This window comes from Catharus ustulatus, chromosome 13 (assembly GCF_009819885.2).
Source record: "Catharus ustulatus isolate bCatUst1 chromosome 13, bCatUst1.pri.v2, whole genome shotgun sequence".
NCBI lineage: Eukaryota > Metazoa > Chordata > Aves > Passeriformes > Turdidae > Catharus > Catharus ustulatus.
In genome coordinates this window covers 12,445,125-12,464,209 of record NC_046233.1, presented here as the reverse complement: position 1 = coordinate 12,464,209, position 19,085 = coordinate 12,445,125, and the positions used below count along the sequence as shown (strand labels likewise).

The following is a 19,085-nucleotide window of genomic DNA, read 5'->3' as shown; positions in this document are numbered from 1 at the left end:
GTGCCCCCATGCTTCAGCCCCCCTACCCCTAGTGTCACCACATCTCTCCAGTGCCCTTCTCTTGCCCATCTCAGGGATCCCAGTGCCATTCCCCCATCACCAGTGTTTCCCCTGGTACCAGTGCCTCCTCTCCCAGGCCCTGTGCTGTCCCCAGCCCCAGAGTACCGAGCAGTGTCCCACTGTCCCCAGCAGTCCCACTGTCCCCCGTGCTGTCCCTGCCCCGGAGCCCCTCAACTGCCGACCCCAACCCCCGCCAGCCCCGCCCCCGCCTCTCCGCCAATCAGATCGTGCCGTTGTCGGTTGGCCCCGCCCTCTCTCTGTCAATCACGGCCCCGCGCCACGCCCGGACACGTCAGGGGGCGGCCCCGCGCCTGCGCAGTGCGGCGGCCGCAGTGACAGTGACAAGCTGGCAGGAAGGGGCGGGGGCAGGAAGGGGCGGGGGCGGTGCCGGCACCAGGATTGGGACCGGGACCGGGACCGGGACCGGGACCAGGACCAGGACCAGGACCAGGATTGGGACCAGAACCTAGGCTGGGATTGCCACTGCCACGGGACGGGAGGGCTGCAGCGACGGGCCGCTCGGTAGCACCATGCTGAAGAAGTTCGACAAGAAGGACGAGGAGTCGGGTGAGGGGAGGCCGGGGGCGCTGTGAGGGGAGAGACCCCTCCGTGGGTACGGAGGGATTGGTGAGGGGAGACCCCTTCATGTCTACGGGGAGAGCTGTGAGGGAAGAGACCCCTCCTGTGGAAATGAGGGGATCTGTGAGGGGGGCACCCCCAAGGGAGCTGGGAGGGGAGGCTCGGTGCCAGCTTGGCAGTGGCGGCTTGCTGGTGTGCATGGAGCCGAGCGGGAAGCGCTGTGGGAGCACCATAGAAGCACCATAGAAGCACTGTGGGAGCTCTAGAGCAATCTGCTGCCTCCTTCTCGAGCTGCAGCCGGAGGTTAAACTGGTTGCATGGGCACAGCACAGCGAGGTTACCTGCCACATCACCAGGAGCAGGGCCTGAGACTAAATATTGACCATATTAGCTCGGTTCACGGTTGGCCAGATCTCAAACCAGGTGCTATAGCCAGGTAGAATCCAATTCATTTTCTGGCCCCACAATCACTGCTACTTTCAATAGATCAGAAAATCTGAGAGCACCAAGGAAACATGAAGTGATTGCCTGACTTTTCAAAACTTTAGGCCGGTTAGTAAGGAAGAGGTTGATATTTTATGTGGTGTGTAATTCAGGTGATGCATCATAAGACAGTGTTTCTTTTCATGGTTTAGCTTTGTGGTATCTTTTTCATCTTCCTATGAAGTTTTCTACATAGCTTGCTCTGCATAACAAATCTGTGTGTCCTGAAGCAAATTGTTTCAACTTACATCTTGGTGATTGTTCTGTGTGACTGTGCTTGCTTTTTATCTTAAAGTGCATTAAGTGCTCTGCCCTTGTCTCCCTTTTCCAAGGCCTCCAGTGATATATTGATAACCAGAGAATTTAGTGAGGCAGCTGTTGGAGGGGAATAGCTCTTGGCTTTAATTTTGGGGGCTGTTCTTCATTTGCACCTGCCACACCCATCAAGGTGTTGACATTACCTGTGGTTAGGGCTGGTAGAAGATACAAGTATCCAGGTGATTGGCTTCTATGTCTTTGCTTTCCATTAATGGTTTTGCTAGCCTTGGATGACCTGCTCCCACTCCCTTTGACACGTTACTTGGGCCACAAAATTGTGTTTCTCTACAAATCAGAATAAATTGTTGTTTGTTATCCAATATAAGGAAATTTATGAACACACAACCTCTGCCCTCCCTGCATCTTTCTCCCTCTGTGGAAGAAAACTGACGCAGGGTGCTGTGAGGACTGAGACCCCATGTACAGTGGATTTCAAGATCCTTAGTGCTATGAAAGATAAAGCAGTGATGCTGTGTTGTTCATGGCTGATTTAAGGATTGTAGACATGCTGGGCCATGGAAATACTGGCCTGCTGGGCCGGGTTTTTGGAGCACATTTGCATGCTTATACTAGAACTGGTTCATACTCCTACTAGAGACATTTTTGCTCTTTCCCTTTGTTTTGTTCTACCTCTTCAACCTCACATAAGTGTCTGTGTTTTGTTCAGCCACCTGCTGCCTTTGCAAACTTCTCCTGAGCCAGAGGAGGGCATTTTATGAACCAGGAAGGAGCCAGAGTGCAGATGTGTTTGCTTTTGTATGTAAGGTTTACTCTAGAAAGGGCTTCTGGAACCAGCCTAGGATGCTTCAAGCTTGGGTCAGGTCAGATTTTGGCCCAGGAGATGTTCTTTTTAGTGGACCAGGCTTTGGAACAAACACTGGAACAACCCTGAAGAAAGCTGCATTTTGTCCCAGGACCAGGCTGAATACAGGTTCTAATTAAAACCTGCTTATTGATAACTAGCAGCTTTTGAAAAGCTGCAGCTCACAAATGCTTGGGAGGCAATCTAATAGAGACCATGCAGAATAACAGTGCTTTTCCCTCTGATTATTTAATCCTTAATTGCTGGGAGTTTAAATTATTTAGTGTCATTTACTTTGTTAAGTGGAACAATGAAAGTTACTTGTGTCCAGCCTATCTAGTCTGCTGTCTTGTTTTCTTAATTAGTAATAGAGCCAAAAATACTTTACTGGTGGATTCTTGATTGGTTTATATGGGAGGGATAAAACACTCCTGACTCACCAGTCTGGCAAGCGATATCTTTCTGTCTGAGCTTTTGTTTCTAGGTCTATTGATGCTCTAACTGCCAGCAAGCTTCCAGCCCAGGGGGGGAAATAGGTCTTTGGGGATACAGTGAAGCACAGTTATTTTACAGCTGATCAGTCTGCCTCAGCTCACAGTCAGTTACTCGTGGAGGGGATGGCAAATTGAAGAATGCCCTGTCTGCTCTGCCTTCCCTGACTGCCATGAAGACATCCAATTACTATTACGTCAAGGAGGGTGCTCTGATTGCTTGGTGGTCATGAAGAAAATCACCCCAAAATGCTCAGACTGTTTTTAAAGTATGGACATGGTTAAAAAGTTGCTTTCTCATGGCAATATCCTTGGAGAGACTTTTACTCTCTTTGTTTTGCAGGTGGGAATTCCAACCCATTCCAGCACCTGGAGAAGAGTGCAGTCTTGCAAGAGGTAAATCTTCATACCATCTCCTCTGTGTACCCCACTGGATAGAGTCTCTCCCTTTCTTGAGTAGGTCACTAGAGAACTTCAGCAGGGAAATGAGGGTTTGTTACAGTCCTGAAAGAAATGGGCAACAATTCTTATTTTATTATTGGACAGACGAAGGGAGAAGCTTGAAATGGTCTCTGTAACATATTAAAGTCTAAAGGGGTCCATGTATAACAGAAATTGAAGGGAAATCTGATCCAAAGCCATTAAGTATCTCACCATACCTCACTCACATTGAGTTGATGGGACAGGCAGGACAATGTTTGCAAGAGGGTGTCAGTGTCAGTCTTCATCTTTGCTTTGTTTCCAGGCCCGAGTGTTTAATGAGACTCCCATAAACCCACGAAAATGTGCTCATATCCTCACCAAGATCCTGTATCTCATAAACCAGGTAAGAGAGAGAAAATATACATCTATGGAGACATCAGGCCCAAAGCTGGTTGCGATAATTGGGATTTCCTTTCTTCTTTCCAAACAACTAGGGGGAGCACCTTGGTGTCACAGAAGCTACCGAATCCTTCTTTGCTATGACCAAGCTGTTCCAGTCCAATGATGTAAGTCTGCCTTTGGTTTTCTCTATTCACCTGGTGGGACAAGTCCCTTGAGATACACATTTTTATACAATCAGCTTTTCTGTCCTGTCTGAAGCTACCTGATCTGAGTGGGAAAAGTAGGGTGAAGGTTTAGAAATGGTGATCAGCTTCCTAGCCCTTCCCAGATCTTGTAGCAGCTTAACTGAAGTATGCACTGCTGTTGAGGCAGAGATTCCTCTCTCTAAATTGACATTTAATTAATGAGATTGTGGTAGGCAGGGGGATTTTACTGTGCTTTGTGCCCAGCATTAAAATATCCTGCTGAGAGTCAACAATTGTGTGTTTGGAGGAGGTTGGGAATTAGTGCCTACCCACAGCAGTAGCACTGTCATTAGCTGTCCTACAAACTGCTAGGCATTAAAATCATGAGACCAGTGTAGAAATCCCCAGACTCAGGAATATAGATGGTTTGCTTTCTTGTTTTTGAAGCAACACAAGGCTTTCAACTACCAAACCATCAAATAGTTTCAAGGGTTTCTCCTTGTTCCTGTGAAGGACAAGTGGAAAATGAAACTGTAGATCCAGCCAAACCTGGTATCTCTATGGCTGCACCCTAAGACTGAGGGATTTAGAAGAGGAAAAGGTGTTTTGTTAATCAGTCTGGATTTTGTACATATTTTACACTCAGGGAGTGAGGTGCTCTGAAGGTATCAGGTTCTTGTGATCTTCATGATAAAATTATGTAAGCAGGGAAAACTGAGATCCCTTCCTATCTGGGATCATCTCAGCTGATGTTCTTGCGTGTTTCCTTGCCAGCCAACCCTTCGCAGGATGTGTTACCTCACCATCAAAGAGATGTCTTCTATCGCAGAAGATGTGATCATTGTTACTAGCAGGTCAGTCACTTCACTTTTCTTGCTGTAATATTGACATGCCCTTCAGTAATGTCTGTCTAGCTTCTTGAAGATAACTGTAGTCCCTAAGCAGGGTGGTGATAGGGAATGCCCTTAGTGAAGAAAAAGTTTTCCTTTATAAAAGACTAATAATATACAAACATCGAACTCGTAGTGATGTATGCAGAGTATGCTGTGTCGCCACATCCCCATGCCCATGGATGTTTGGGTGGTCTCTTGGTTGCATGATACAGTAGCACTGCTGTTTTTTCCCTTTTTGCAAAGGCTTTTTCATTAACACCTGTCTGAATGGCCTGAAATGTTTTGAAGAATTCTGGCATAAATCCCAAAGCTTTCCACAGGGAGACAAAAATTTACTTCTCCTGTAGCAGCACAGAATATGACTTCTCCAGGGAACAAAATTCCCTCTGTGTATCATTCCTGGATTCCTGATCATCCCAGTGAAATGCCCTGTCAGGGAGTCAGGAGCCTGTCAGTACAGGGTCTGTAGAGGGCTGAAGTGGAAGCCAGTCTCAAGTGCTGCATGAAATGAACTCCCAGCCCTTCACATATGGTCTCACACTGACCAGGACCCTGGGAAAAGGACAGGAATGACTGTTTAGTAGGAAGGAAGCCTCAGGGGTATATGTATGTGCTCCAGCCTCACTTGGTGAACAGTGCAATTTGCAACTACATCAACATGCAACTTGTTGATGGGCTTAGGACCTGAGTACTGATCTTTTTCTCCTGCCTTCCCACCCCAGTGGGATTTGTCTGAGACCTGCAGCTGGCTGCTTGGCATTCAACCATGGTGCTGGCTGCCTGCTGCTCTGTGTGCAGTGTGTGTGCACTTGAGAGCTGCTGGCTCAGGAATGTCATATTGAGAGCTTCCTGTTTTCCCAGCTTAACCAAAGACATGACTGGGAAGGATGACAATTACCGAGGCCCTGCTGTGAGAGCGCTCTGTCAGATCACTGATGTAAGTGCTGCTTTTCCCGTGGGGCAGCTCTGTGCCCTTCAATTTTTCCTACTTTACCCCATCCCACTTTCCACTCTGCTATTCATGCCTTTGCGTCCCCTTTCACACTCTGAACAGCTTTCCCATATCAGCTGTTGTTTCCCTCTCTCTACAGAGTACCATGTTGCAGGCCATTGAGCGCTATATGAAGCAGGCGATTGTTGATAAAGTGCCAAGTGTGTCCAGCTCTGCTCTTGTGTCTTCCCTGGTATGTACTCCCTGCAGCATGGGCCTGAGGGACAGTCAAGCAGGGAAGCAGTCATCTCTGGTGGGACTGGACATTTTGGGAGTTTCAGGATTTTGTTGCTATTCCTGTTTTTGTGAACTGAGGGACTGGCGCTGACTTTGCTAGAGGTCAGCTTCCTGAGGTTGCAGCTGTTATGGCCAGGTCTCTGCATGCTGGTCCCTTGTTCTTCTATAAGTTGTTGCTGCCAGCACACTGATGGGGAAGGCTCATTCCTTCTTAATATAAGCTGAATTTCTCAAAGCTTCCTCCATTCTTATCTCATGGGTTGCTGTGGCTTCATTTCCTTCCAGCACTTGCTGAAGACCAGTAATGATGTGGTAAAGCGCTGGGTGAATGAGGCTCAGGAGGCAGCTTCCAGTGACAATATCATGGTGCAGGTAGGACACCCACCTCCACCAGGGGAATAGCCAGCAGCAGCTGGGCATGGAGCAGATTGCTGGAGCTCAGCCAGGCACCTCTGCATGGGTTTGTGATGTTCTGTTTCCCTGCACAGTACCATGCTCTGGGCCTGCTGTACCACGTGCGGAAGAACGACCGCCTGGCAGTCAACAAGATGCTCAGCAAGTTCACACGCCACGGCCTCAAGTCCCCATTTGCCTACTGCATGATGATCAGAATAGCCAGCAAGCTGCTAGAGGAGGAGGCTGGCAGGTGAGTGGGCTCCTTTGCCCTGCTGAAAAGATTTCCTGGTCCTGCTTCCACCTCCTCTTGCAGGCTCACTTGCCATCTCATTATTCTGTCTTTGAAGAGCAGCATGCAGCTTCTACCTTCTTATTGTTGGATAAAAGCAGAGAAAATATAGCATGTCTTCCTGGTTGTTTAAGATGACTTCTGTGAGCCTTGCTTGCACATCAAATACTATCTTGTTTCTCTGGACTGTTTTGCATAACTGTTCTTTGTTCTACTTAATTTTCTCTGTCTTCTGTAATTGTTTATCCAACTTGTAAGCAGTGTTGCTTCCTGGTGGATAAGTGTTGTGGTGTGTACAGTCATTTCTTACTGTGTGAGAGTTGAGGGAGATTCCCTTTATCCTGACAGGCAGAGAGTGTCTTCTGAGAAGGCAGCCTGACTTTCACACATGCTAGAAGTACGGTATAATGACCACTGCAAAATCTGGGGACAAAGTGGGTTTATAGCTGCTTTTACCTTTCCATGGGCTGTGGGACCTGCCCATTTCTGCTGCTGAATTCTTAATTTCTGGTAGTATCTTTGTTTTAACTGAGTCTTGTGGGGTTTTTTTGTCCCTTAGCCGCGATAGCCCTCTGTTTGATTTCATTGAGAGCTGCCTAAGAAACAAGCATGAGATGGTGGTGTATGAAGCTGCATCTGCCATCGTTAATCTGCCCAACTGCACTGCCAAGGAGTTGGCTCCAGCTGTCTCAGGTAAGCGTGGTGCTCATGGCCATCATGAGGGAATTATGAGCCTCCAGTAGTTGCTGCTGATTGCCCCAAGAAACAAGGGAAAGGAGCGGGGTTTGCGTGAAATGGAGAACAGCAGTTCAAATTAACATAATAGGAAAGATCACAAGGTGATGAATTAGGTTTTCACAAGGAGCAGAGGATAGCAGCACTGTGGAAGAAGAGGGAGGTAGGTAAGAATTAGTTGTCAGCAGGGATGTGACAAAGGCAAAGGGGACAAGAAGAAGGAAGGAATTTGTTAAAGGTACAATTCTTTCTTAAGCATTTTTCTAGTTAATCTGTCTCTTGCACCTGTCTCTTCACTGAAACTCTTGCTTTAGGTATTAAATGCTTTAGAGTGCCTAAAGATCTGCCTTTGTTGCTTTTCCCACCTTGCAGTTCTGCAGCTGTTCTGCAGCTCCCCGAAAGCAGCACTAAGATATGCAGCCGTCCGTACCCTCAACAAGGTAGGAGCAGTCTCTTGGGAGCTCCAGTAGTCTCATATGCAGGGAGGTGCCTTCTTCAGAAGGAGGCAGTCAGATTATGTGCTGATTTTGTGTGAATGAACTCTGTCTTGTGCTACATTCTTACATTCCACTGCTTTCTGTCTGGAATAAAACTTCAAAGAACACACTACAGAAGGAAAAGAAACCCTGATAATTTTCACTGATCTCTTAGAATGTCACTGGTCTTGGTGTTACTGCTTTCCCTTCTGAGCTTCCCATGTTAAGGAAGCTCCCTGTAAAACAGGGATCAAACCTTGATGATGCTTCTTGCCTGCTCTGTGGTAGTCTTTGCTCCAGCTTTTCCGTTCTCCTTATAAACTATAAAAGAAAAAGTGAGAATGGCAGTGTCTGGTAACTGCTGTGCTTCCGCCCACTGAGCTGTTTTGCACAGCTAGTCTGGCTGAGTTTTTATTGGAAGTTCATAGATTTCTTTTCTTACTATACAGAGGAAAATCAGAGAGTTAAAAATAATATAAGATTGTTTATTACTACTGCTTCTCTTCTTGTAAGGAGTGCAATTCCACAGAAACAAGAGCTTGTTACCTTAACTCCAGATCAGCTGTTTGTCTGAGATGTCCTTTATGTGCAGTCTGTATCACTTATTTCTATGGGAAGGAGCGAGTTTTGCTGGTTTTTGCCAGTTGGACCTTTTGCATCTGTTGAGGGATTTTCATTCTTTGCTGCTGCAGGTGGCCATGAAGCACCCATCTGCTGTGACTGCCTGTAACCTGGACCTGGAGAACCTTGTGACAGACTCCAACCGCAGCATAGCCACCCTGGCCATCACCACCCTGCTGAAAACGGGCAGTGAGAGCAGCATTGACCGGCTCATGAAGCAGATCTCCTCTTTCATGTCAGAAATCTCAGATGAGTTCAAAGTAAGGAAGTGGGAAGAGGAGGGACATCCAGATTCCTGAAGAAACCTCATGTCCTTGTGCATGTTTGTGTGCGTGCTCTAAACCTGCATGGAGCTGCTTCCAGAAGCAGCAGGATATTTGCAGGGAGGAGAAAGTATTTGAGGCTGACTAAGCCATGCCTCGGTCCTACATCTCCAAAGTCACCTGCTCTGTTCTGGGGAGATGCCTTTTGAGATTCAAATCTCCTTCTTTCCAGTGGATGTGGGCTTTCTTTAGGGGCTGACCAGTGCATAAAGATCTGTCTCCTCCAATTCTTAGGATTGTACCACCTGGAACTGCATTTGTTGAATAAATAAAGACAAAACCCTGATTTCCAGGCTAGGGAGGCCAGAACAAAATTGATACAATTCAGTTATTTTTTCCTGCATGGTGAAACAGAACTATTTTTTTATTTGTGCCCTTTTCCTGCAGGTGGTGGTGGTGCAGGCCATCAATGCTCTGTGTCAGAAGTACCCTCGCAAACACGCCGTCCTCATGAACTTCCTCTTCACTATGCTTCGGGAGGAGGTAAGTCTGCAGGACAACCACCTGCCTTGCTTGTGTGCATGAACAGTACTCCCTGTGAGTGCCAAGCTTTTTCTGATAAGGCTGTGCAGTGAAAGGCTTGCAGTCTAACTGCAGAAATGCCCAGCTGTGCACAATAGTTACAAGCAAACTGCCAGGCATAATTTTAGTGTGGTTTTCATTCTGTGATTTTTTTTAATGGGGGTTTATTAACTCTCAAAGCAAATGCAAGCAACAGCAGATCTGTTGGCAGTCCATGTGTGTTTCACATTTGAACCTTTTATACTTTGACAGCAAATTCCAAGAAGTTTTGTCTTGTACACAAATATTTAACAACCTATTTATTGATGACACGGGACCACTTTTGTTCTAGTGTCTGTGCTGTGGCAGTGAAGGGATCATGAGTACCTATAACCATTCTCTGCATTCAGTAAGACAAAAATTGCAGAAAGAGAGCTTTACAGAGGTTTGCTGAGGCTGTTTCTAAATGAGCAAACATGCCTGCAGCACAGCTGGCACCACTGCTTGCTCTGACATCACTTCCTGCCAATTACAACCTCTTAATTGGGAACAAACCAGAGCATCTCATTTTGCTCCTGTGAAAAATGGACTATTCTCCTTTCCCAGATTTTCTGTGGGTGGATGGTATCATTTTGAATGTGGTTTTGTACTTCAAACCATTCTGTTTTAAAGCTTTTTTAATCAGAAGTAGATCCAGAAAGGTCGAAATGCCTGGCACTGTGCATGTAATTGGCAGAGGGTAGTGTGCAGTTTAATCCCCTGGTGTGTATTGAGGACATTAGTAAATAATGTCTGAAGATAACCAAGCATTACTGGCATGTCAGTTGTGGCTGTACCTGGGGAGGTATTGATTGCCTATCATCCCACACTAATGGAGCTATTTGCTGCATCCTGCTGTGGCAGATATGATCCTTCATACGTTTCTCTTGTGCTTCATCCTCAGATGTCTAGTGCCAAAGGCAAGAGGGTTGGGTTTTTTCTCCTCCTGTATGGCTATTTTTAAGCACTAATTCTAGCAGCAGAGGATTTTGATGGAGATAAAAACCCTTCAGCCAGATGAATCCTTTTACTCTTGGGTTAGGACTTGGGTTTTTTTCTCCAGTGCAACCATTCTAAGGGAGCTGGCAAGAGAGCCTGAATATTAGCTGGCCCTCTGGGTATAAAGAGGGTCAAAAGTGAGGGCAGAATTACTGCCCTCCTCCTTTCAAATACACAGTAAAAAGCACTGAGTGTGAGTGACCTTTCAAAGGAGTGTTTCTCCTGTCTGGGTAGCTCAGAGTCTCTAAAATACTTTGAGATTTCCAGCTGAGCAGTTCCCTTTTGCTCCTCAGGGTGGCTTTGAATACAAGCGAGCCATTGTGGACTGCATCATCAGCATTATTGAGGAGAACTCAGAGAGCAAAGAGACAGGCCTGTCTCACCTCTGTGAATTCATTGAGGACTGCGAGTTCACTGTGCTGGCCACTCGTATCCTCCACCTCCTGGGGCAGGAAGGGCCCAAAACCAACAACCCCTCCAAATATATTCGCTTCATCTACAACAGGGTTGTTCTGGAGCATGAAGAAGTCCGTGCAGGTAAGTGACAGACCTGGAAAGCTCTCTGCACTTAGATCTTCAGGGAACCATAGTGTATGAATGCCTCTGCTTTGGAGGGTTGTGATTTGCTCTAGGCCTGAGCAGATAATTTTATACAGCAAAGATCCTGCAGTAGTATTGATGGAAGAGGCAGCCTGTGGCTGAGAAGTGGGAAGGAATATGCTCTGGTTCTGAAACTAGACAAAGGGTTTGCAGGCACTTCACCTCTGCTTCTTTCTAGTCACAGTTTTACTAGTGCACACACTTTACTAATGTAGCATCTGTGACATGGCCAAGATCATGGTTTGATCAAGGCCAAGAAATGGAGGAAACTTCAGCTGCTTCCTTTGCTTTCTAATTCTGTTTTCATTACTTTTTCTACAGGTGCTGTCAGTGCCCTGGCCAAGTTTGGAGCTCAGAATGAGGAGATGTTGCCCAGTATCTTGGTGCTACTGAGAAGGTCAGTTGTGCCTCAGAGTTTTTCAGCATCCTGGGTGAAAAATCCTCTTTGCTTGTGAGAGCTTGTCTAGTCTCTTCTACCTGTGGGTCTGAGAAGGTGCAGGGGGTACCAATGATGTTGTGATAGGATCACCACTGCATTAAGCACCAGAAAGTAGATGGAAATAATGTGTGGCAGATTACTGCTTTTCTAATACAATTACTAGGAGATTGCTGGATCTCCCCTTTGGCATGTTTTTTTCTGGCCTGTGATGTCGTAGGTCGATTCTAAAGAAAGTTTTCCACTTTCTTCTCAGGTGTGTGATGGATGATGACAATGAAGTGAGAGACAGAGCCACCTTCTACCTGAATGTCCTGGAGCAGAAGCAGAAGGCCCTCAATGCTGGCTACATCCTGAATGGTACTGCAGGAAGGCCTTAAAACAAGCCTGTGCTTTTTTCCTGGTTTAACAAGAGTTAAACTAAAGACCTGGCATTGTTGTGGTTTCAGTAACCTATCCCTTCTGTCCCCAGGGTTGACAGTATCCATCCCTGGCCTCGAGAGGGCTCTTCATCAGTACACCCTGGAGCCCTCTGAGAAACCCTTTGACTTGAAATCTGTTCCTTTGGCAACAGCTCCTGTCATCGAGCAAAGAGCAGGTGAGGAATCAGGTCCTCCTGAATGCCAGTGATTCACTGCATTGAGCTTGCTGGGAATTGCTGAGCTCCATCCCATTTGAATTTTGTGGGATTCCATCTCCTGGAAAGACTAAGGCCTGCAAATCTGGTTGCTCCCACATTAATGTTTCAGTTTAGCCCAATTACTAATAATAGTAGTAGTTGGCAATCCTCACTGGAGCTGCTGTGGTTCTAAAGCTGCTTAGGAAGCCAAATATGGGTGCCTAGTCTATATCAAATGGGAAATGAGCTCCCTTGCTTTCCTTAGTCAAATCCCTCTCCAGACACTGATCTGATTTAGTAATTTCTTACTCTGCATTCAGATCTTTTGGGTTTGTTTTTGTTTGATTGTTTTCTTTTTCATTTACAGAAAATGCCCCTGTTGCTGTAGTGAAACAGCCAGAGAAAGTGGCAGCAACACGGCAAGAAATATTCCAAGGTAAATTGATGCAAGGCCTCTCCTCTGTCCATGTGTGAGAACTCTGTAGCCACCTCTTGCTGAGCTTGCCTTAGCCCCTCTGGCTGCTTCTTACCTTCTTGCAGGGAGTGCCACGGGGTCCCCACTTAAGGTCAACTGTTCACTCCTGGAGGGTGGGGGTGCCTGCAGTCCTCTTTTGTCAGTAGGCATGAGCAAAGGAGACTTTTCATTTTAAAAGTCTCTGGGGAATGTTTGTGAGTATTTGATGGATAGTTCCTTACTGTAGCAGCTTCTGGCAGCTGAAACAAGGGATTTGAAACGGCTAACACCTCCTTGTGTCCTGAGGAAGGCAGTAATTTGTGTTCTCTATTTCAGAGCAACTGGCAGCCATCCCAGAGTTTAGGGAGCTGGGCCCACTCTTCAAGTCTTCCTCAGAGCCTGTGGCCCTGACAGAGCTGGAGACAGAGTATGTGGTTCGTTGCACCAAGCATACCTTTGTCAACCACATGGTGTTCCAGGTGGGTAGCTATGGGGAGTGGTGCTGAAGACTATTAGAAAATAAGCTGCTGACTGGCTAAGAGCTTCACTGTGAAGACATCTCTCAGGAATATCCTAGAATCATAGAATGGCCTGAGTTGGAAGTGAGTCTAAAGATAATCTAGTTTCAACCCCCATGCCATGGACAGGGACACCTTTCACTAGACCAGGTTTCTCAGAACTCCATCCAACCTGGCCTTGAGCACTTCCAGAGGTGCAGCACCCATAGTCTGTGTTCAAAGCACAACGTTGCAATGAGTAGTCCTTAGTTTCATATCCATGGCAGCAGAACCCCAAAGAAAATTAGTAAGGTTGGGGGGGGTGTCTGAGCAATGCTTACAGGTACAGTCAAATCCAGCCAGCACCAGGTGGGGCTGTTCTCACTGAGGAGTTGGCAAGGGAATCTGTGTTCTATCTTCAGAGTCCCCAAGCATGTAGTTTGGACATGAAAAAGTGAAGCTTACTAAAACTGAAAAGGGTACCCAAGAAAGGGATCCAGTGGGGAAGAGCTCTTCATCTGCTATATTTTGTTTTAGCCTGTAGCACAGGTTCTTTTTCTGTACATCCTGGCAGTACATCCTGGCTTTGGCTGTACTACCCTGCTGCTACATGTGAGATGTGCCCCAGTCCCCTTGCCTGGGCTTCAGGGACTCTGAGGCACAGCAAGTCCTTTGCTAGTTGTGAGCAGCAGTGTTTTGTCCTTAGCCAAGCTCCTTCCTCAAAGCTCAGAACTGCTTACACAGCCCTCACAGGGGTTGACCTTTGTTTCTGTTGTCCATTCACCAGATGCAATTGTATGAGCTTAAGAGATTTGGCACTGCAGCTGGAACGAAGTCTAATCAGCAAGTTCAGACTTGCTGAAAACATCAAGCTTGCTGAAACTTGCTCAAGCTGTACCATGTTTGAGCCATGCAAAGGATCTTCTTTCCATTTGCTGTGAAGGCACTGTCCCTGTAGCTTCAAGTGGGATGATGTAGGCAACATAGTACTTGCATTTCCATAGAGCAAAGAATTAACCCAGGAATGACTGGAAATTAGAGGAAAAAGTTCCATACTAATTGGTGGAACTGAAACAGGCAAAATCTGACACATCCCTGCCCTCACTGAATTTGTGATCCTGCCTGAATTGCAGAGAGCAGGCCTTGGATTGGTGTGTGCTGGTTTGTTTTAAGTCTTGTTTCCTTTACAAAAAAAAAAAAAAGTTTGCTTTAGCACTGGACTCCTCAGCAGGGTTTTAGTTTCTCCCCTGAAGCATTTAAATGAGCACTCTTTAGTCAAGTTGCTCTGTAATGAGCCAGCTGATAGCGAGGTGCACCATGGAAACAGAGAGCTGGGGGTGCATGGGCTGACACCAGGCTCCCACAGTGCCTAAGCTAAGTCTGCTCTTCAATGGGTTGTGAGCAGCTTCAAGCTGTTGCTGTTTTCCCTTTTCCTGTTTAGTTTGACTGCACAAACACCCTGAATGATCAGATCCTGGAGAATGTCACAGTGCAGATGGAGCCAACAGAGGGATATGAGGTCATTGGCTACGTACCTGCCAAAACCCTGGTGTACAACCAGCCAGGTACCTGCTACACACTGGTGGCACTGTCTGAAGAGGATCCAACAGCAGGTAAACAGTCTGCACTCCTTTTTTCTGTATTTCTTATTCCTACACATTCTACCTTACATCCCAGCCAGATATTTATAGCCTGTGTATGAGTGATGATGAGCATGACTTGTCTTTGCTGTTTTGGGGGCTGTCAAGCCTTCCTTCTCCTCTGCTGGTTCCCTTGTGCTGTAGCACTGCCAAGTTGGGCTGTGAGAGCTGGCAGATGAATTGTCTTTTATACACCCTTGCATGTCCTTCAGCCTTTCTTTATGTTAGCCATGGGGAGGCTGATGGTTGTAAAGTGCTGAGAGTGCCCAGATGCTCTGAGCAGCAAAGGAGTATTTTCAGACAAAGTGCTGGAATTTATGGGATGTCTGTTAGAATTGAACATCCTCGTCCCTGTTTGCCGCTATCCTGAACATGAATCAGGCTTTACCTGTGCTTTGGTTTGCCTGGTTTGTGCTCTGGAACTGCTCTCCTGTCGTGTTGTTGCTGTTCACTCAGCAGTACTCATCTTCTAGAGATGAGTCATTGCTTCCTCTCCCAGCCGAGTGGTATTAATGAGCTGCAGCATTGCAGTGTGAGGGGCTTTCATTTCAGAGGTGCTGAAATGAACTGGTGCTTGTATGTGCACCTTGCCTCTTCATGAGGTGCTGGTGGGACACATTTAGTTAGCATTCCCAGCAGAATGTGAGGTTCATTAGTAATAGCACTTGATCTGAGGATTATGGTCTTGTACAACCATCATAAGCCTGTTTTATCACTGTTTGCTTAATATTATAAATAAATAGCTTGTCCTTGAGAGACACAAATTGTTGGAGAGCTCTCTCTAGGTCAGTGGCTAAGCCTGTGCTGCTGACAGTGATGAGGAGAGCCTGGCTGCCCCAAACCTCCTAGCCCCATTGTACCTCAGGGTAGTGTGGATATGGTGGTAATGTCAGCTTTGCCTTTGCTTTCTTGTCTCCAGTGGCCTGCACGTTCAGCTGCATGATGAAGTTCACTGTCAAGGACTGTGATCCCAACACAGGGGAGGCAGATGATGAGGGTTATGAGGATGAGTATGTGGTAAGAAGCTGGACATGTACCTGATCATGAAAACTGTCATTTCGTGGGGTTTTGCAATCTGAACTCGGATCCCTGCAAGCAGTGCTGTGACCACCAACACTGAAGTGGGCAGCATCATCTAGAGGGAGCTTTTGCTGTCTCTGATACAGACAGGAGTTTGCAGAGCTTGCTTTGTCTCATTTGGAGTATTCTCCTGTTGCACTGTAGATGGACACCTGACTGTGCAGGATATGTATGTTTTGGGAGACCATGGTGCATCCTCCAGGTTTGGCTGACTGTGCCCTATGGGCTCCAGCAATGGCACACTCAGGGTTGTGGAGACAGAGGGCTATCAGGCATGGTTAATTGTGGTGGCATGGTTAATTGTTTAGAGGCTTGCCTGGCACAGGAAAGTTGCCATCCTTGTTCCTATTCTGGGGAAGGTGGAGCTCTTCCCTGCCCAGCTCTGACACTGCTGAAAGCAGTGGTGCTGCAGAAGCGCCTCTCTTCCTTGGAGAGGAAGGGATGTTGTTCACAGCCTCAGCTTGGCCTGCTAGCTCCAGGGACTGTTTTCTGTGCACTGCCTGTCACTGCTCTGAATTTGATTAGAGGCACTGCTGTGCAGTGAGTCACTGTCTTCCCAGAAGGAGTGGAGAGAGTTTTTCACAATGGAACATACAAGGTTAACACGTTTTTCATCTTCCTACCAGTCACCAAGGCAATTGAGTGATACTTAAACTCTTCCATGCATTTCAACTAGAATTAGGAGGAGATTCTTTTTTGCAGCAATTGTTGGGATTAATGCAGGCCAGTGTCCTGCAGGATACTGCCTGTCCTTCATTATACACTCTGGGGGGACAAGCCTGTTCTGCCATGCACGGGTGCAGTCACAGCAGCTGCTCAGCTTACCCTGGTGCCAGTGTTAGGTGATTGCACATGTCTGTCAGTGTCTCACTTTACCAGCTTACAAAATGATAAGCCAGAAAGGCAAAACAAAGCTGACATGCACTTCAGAAAAACAAATGCTCAAGCAGCTTTTGTTTTCCCCTCTGTTTTGGCCATTTGTCTAGTCCTTTGATCTTTGTCAGGCCAAGGGCTGTGCTCAGAGCAGGATCCTGGTTTTTAAGCTCTGGAAATGGCATCACTGTGCCTTTCTCAGGCCTAGTAGTTGCTCAGTAGCAAACCAGAAGTGGAAGTGGAAGCTGTCTCCTGCATTCATCTGATCTCAGAATCCAGTCTGAAGTTCACCCTGAGGATAACAGGGTTAAGAACAACCATGTTTCACTTGAACCTCTTCTGCCACCAGCTTGAAGACCTGGAGGTCACAGTGGCTGATCACATCCAGCGAGTTCTGAAGCCAAACTTTGGAGCAGCCTGGGATGAAGTGGGTGATGAGTTTGAAAAGGAAGAAACCTTTACTTTATCTGCTATTAAAACGCTTGAAGGTAAGGAAGGGTGTGTGAACACAGCAGAGCTCTTATTTTCCCTGTAGCAGGCAGAGTCCAGAGGCCCAGTCTGGTTCACTTTAGATCTGTCACAGAAAAGCTAATGGTGCAAAACCCTTCACAAGCTTTACACCACAGCTGTTAAATAGGGAGCTGCAGTTACTGTGATAAGTTAGTTCAGGTTTCAAAATAAACTAAAGAGTGTTTTGTGACCAGGAGAGACCAGGCTGGATTGTGGATGCAAGAGGATATCTTGCTTTGCTCTTGTACTTAACCCTTCCAAGCAGACACACCACAGTTCAGTTATGAACTCCCACCATTCTTCTTGAGACCACTAAGGAAAAATGAAAACAGCAGAAGACATGAGGCTGGTGAGCAGGCTGGTGGGGTAAACCCTCCTCTCTTTCACCATGTATTAAAGAGTCCTATTTTACTCACAAGCCTGTGAAAACCTAGTTCTTATGATGCCTTACAGGGTGTCCTTGTCCTGTAGCCATTTCTGTGCTCCCTTGAACAGCCCCTTGGGGTTTGAAATACTCTCTCTGAGGCCTTTTCATATTTTTCCTGAAGACCTGTTTCTCCTTTGCAAGTCAAGAGAAGTGAGCAGGCTGACAGGGCTGTGCAGTAAGTGCAGCCAGCTGCATTCTCTATCTGCCCTTGTCTGACTCATTCCCCACCTTCTTTGTGTTGCACATTTGCTACATCAGATAACAGAACTCTTACATGGTGGTTGGTGGAGGTTTTTATGTGTTGTCTTTGCAGTCCTTGTGACCTCCAAACCCACGATTCTGACCAGTGGTGTGTGTCCCTCAGGACAAGAACTCTAACATGTAGGGAGAGCTTAAGTCACTTTTAGGTGCTGTTTATGTGCCCCTGTTAAGATATCTGTGACACACAGCCTATTTTATTTATTTTTTTCAAACAGAGGCAGTGAGCAATATTGTGAAGTTCCTGGGGATGCAGCCCTGTGAGCGGTCAGATAAAGTGCCAGATAACAAGAACTCTCACACACTGTACCTGGCAGGTGAGCTGTGGGGTGAGGTTCTGCTTGAGGAGCAGCTCTGGGAGGTTGCACAGCATTGAAAATAAGGGTGGGAGTTTCTGATGGAGCCCACTCTGCTCTGGTTTGGAGTTTGCAGTTTGTTCCTGCCATGATTTCTGCCTGTGCAGTGCAGAGCAACTGGTCTTGGGATCAGGGCGGGTGCTGTTGTGGAGGGGATGTTAGGATCAGTCCAGCTGGGTGGAATTTGCTGTCTTTGTGATCTGTGGCATCCTGCTTTGAAGTGAGCCTGGTGTGGGAAAGACAGCAGCCTTACCCAGCAGAACAGATGAGTATGGGAGCTCTTAGACATGCCTGGATCTCTTCTCACCCGGAGTTTATTTTACACTTTGGTTTCATGGGTTTTACAGTAGCAGGGGTCCCAGGTATGTTACAATGAATGGGGACTGAGCTGCTTTAGGGTCTCTCCTGGCCCAGTACTAGGATTTGCCAGACTGCTGTGCCAAGCAGTAATGTTCATCTCCAGACTTGCAGGGGAGAGCAGCCTGCACCATGCTCACCCCTCCGTCCTGCTCTGCTCTCCAGGTGTGTTCCGGGGTGGCCATGACCTCCTGGTGCGGTCCCGTCTGGTTCTCACGGACACGGTGACGATGCAGGTCACGGCGCGCAGCACAGAGGAGCTCCCCGTGGATGTCATCATGGCCTCCGTCGGATAAACCCCCCTTCCCAGGACTGTCCTCATTCCGAGCCCCCACTGGCAGCAGAATTAGGATCGCGGTCACTACAGCAGCTTTTGTGTTCTCTGCAGTATAGCTGTACTCGGAGCTTTGTCTATAAAATTACCATGTTTTTAATCTCTGGCTACTCCGCGCTCTATCCCCGCACCGGATGTCGCAGCCGCCGCTCCCTGTGCTCCCGCTGTCGTTCCAATAATAAAGCGATGTTGTGGCTCTTCCTGGCTGTGTCGGGGGCGGGACCGGCGTTTCGGCGGCGCGGGCCGGCCCTGCCCCCGGCCGCAGCCCCTCCCCGCGGGCGGCGGAGCGCCGTGCCAGGTGCCGTGCCGTGCCTGGTGCCGTGAGGAGCTCCGTGCCCGGTGCCGTGCGGAGCGCCGTGCCCGGTGCCGCGCCGTGCCCGGTGCCGTGAGGAGCGCCGTGC

At 47.4% G+C, this 19,085-nt stretch overlaps 1 protein-coding gene across 1 annotated transcript; it reads left to right on the top strand.

Annotated features, from left to right (window-relative positions):
• The first annotated feature begins 400 nt into the window (after positions 1-400).
• On the top strand, positions 401-18,885 carry COPG1 (COPI coat complex subunit gamma 1). The gene is made up of 24 exons (XM_033071897.1): positions 401-627; positions 3,077-3,129; positions 3,479-3,559; positions 3,651-3,722; positions 4,518-4,597; positions 5,498-5,573; positions 5,728-5,820; positions 6,150-6,236; positions 6,353-6,510; positions 7,109-7,242; positions 7,657-7,724; positions 8,453-8,641; positions 9,092-9,187; positions 10,537-10,780; positions 11,165-11,240; positions 11,536-11,639; positions 11,752-11,877; positions 12,266-12,334; positions 12,689-12,831; positions 14,291-14,462; positions 15,409-15,506; positions 16,792-16,930; positions 17,856-17,954; positions 18,516-18,885. Exons 1-24 carry the CDS (start codon positions 591-593, stop codon positions 18,644-18,646), a joined length of 2,625 nt encoding a protein of 874 aa, XP_032927788.1. The 5' UTR covers positions 401-590; the 3' UTR covers positions 18,647-18,885.
• Positions 18,886-19,085: the final 200 nt, after the last annotated feature.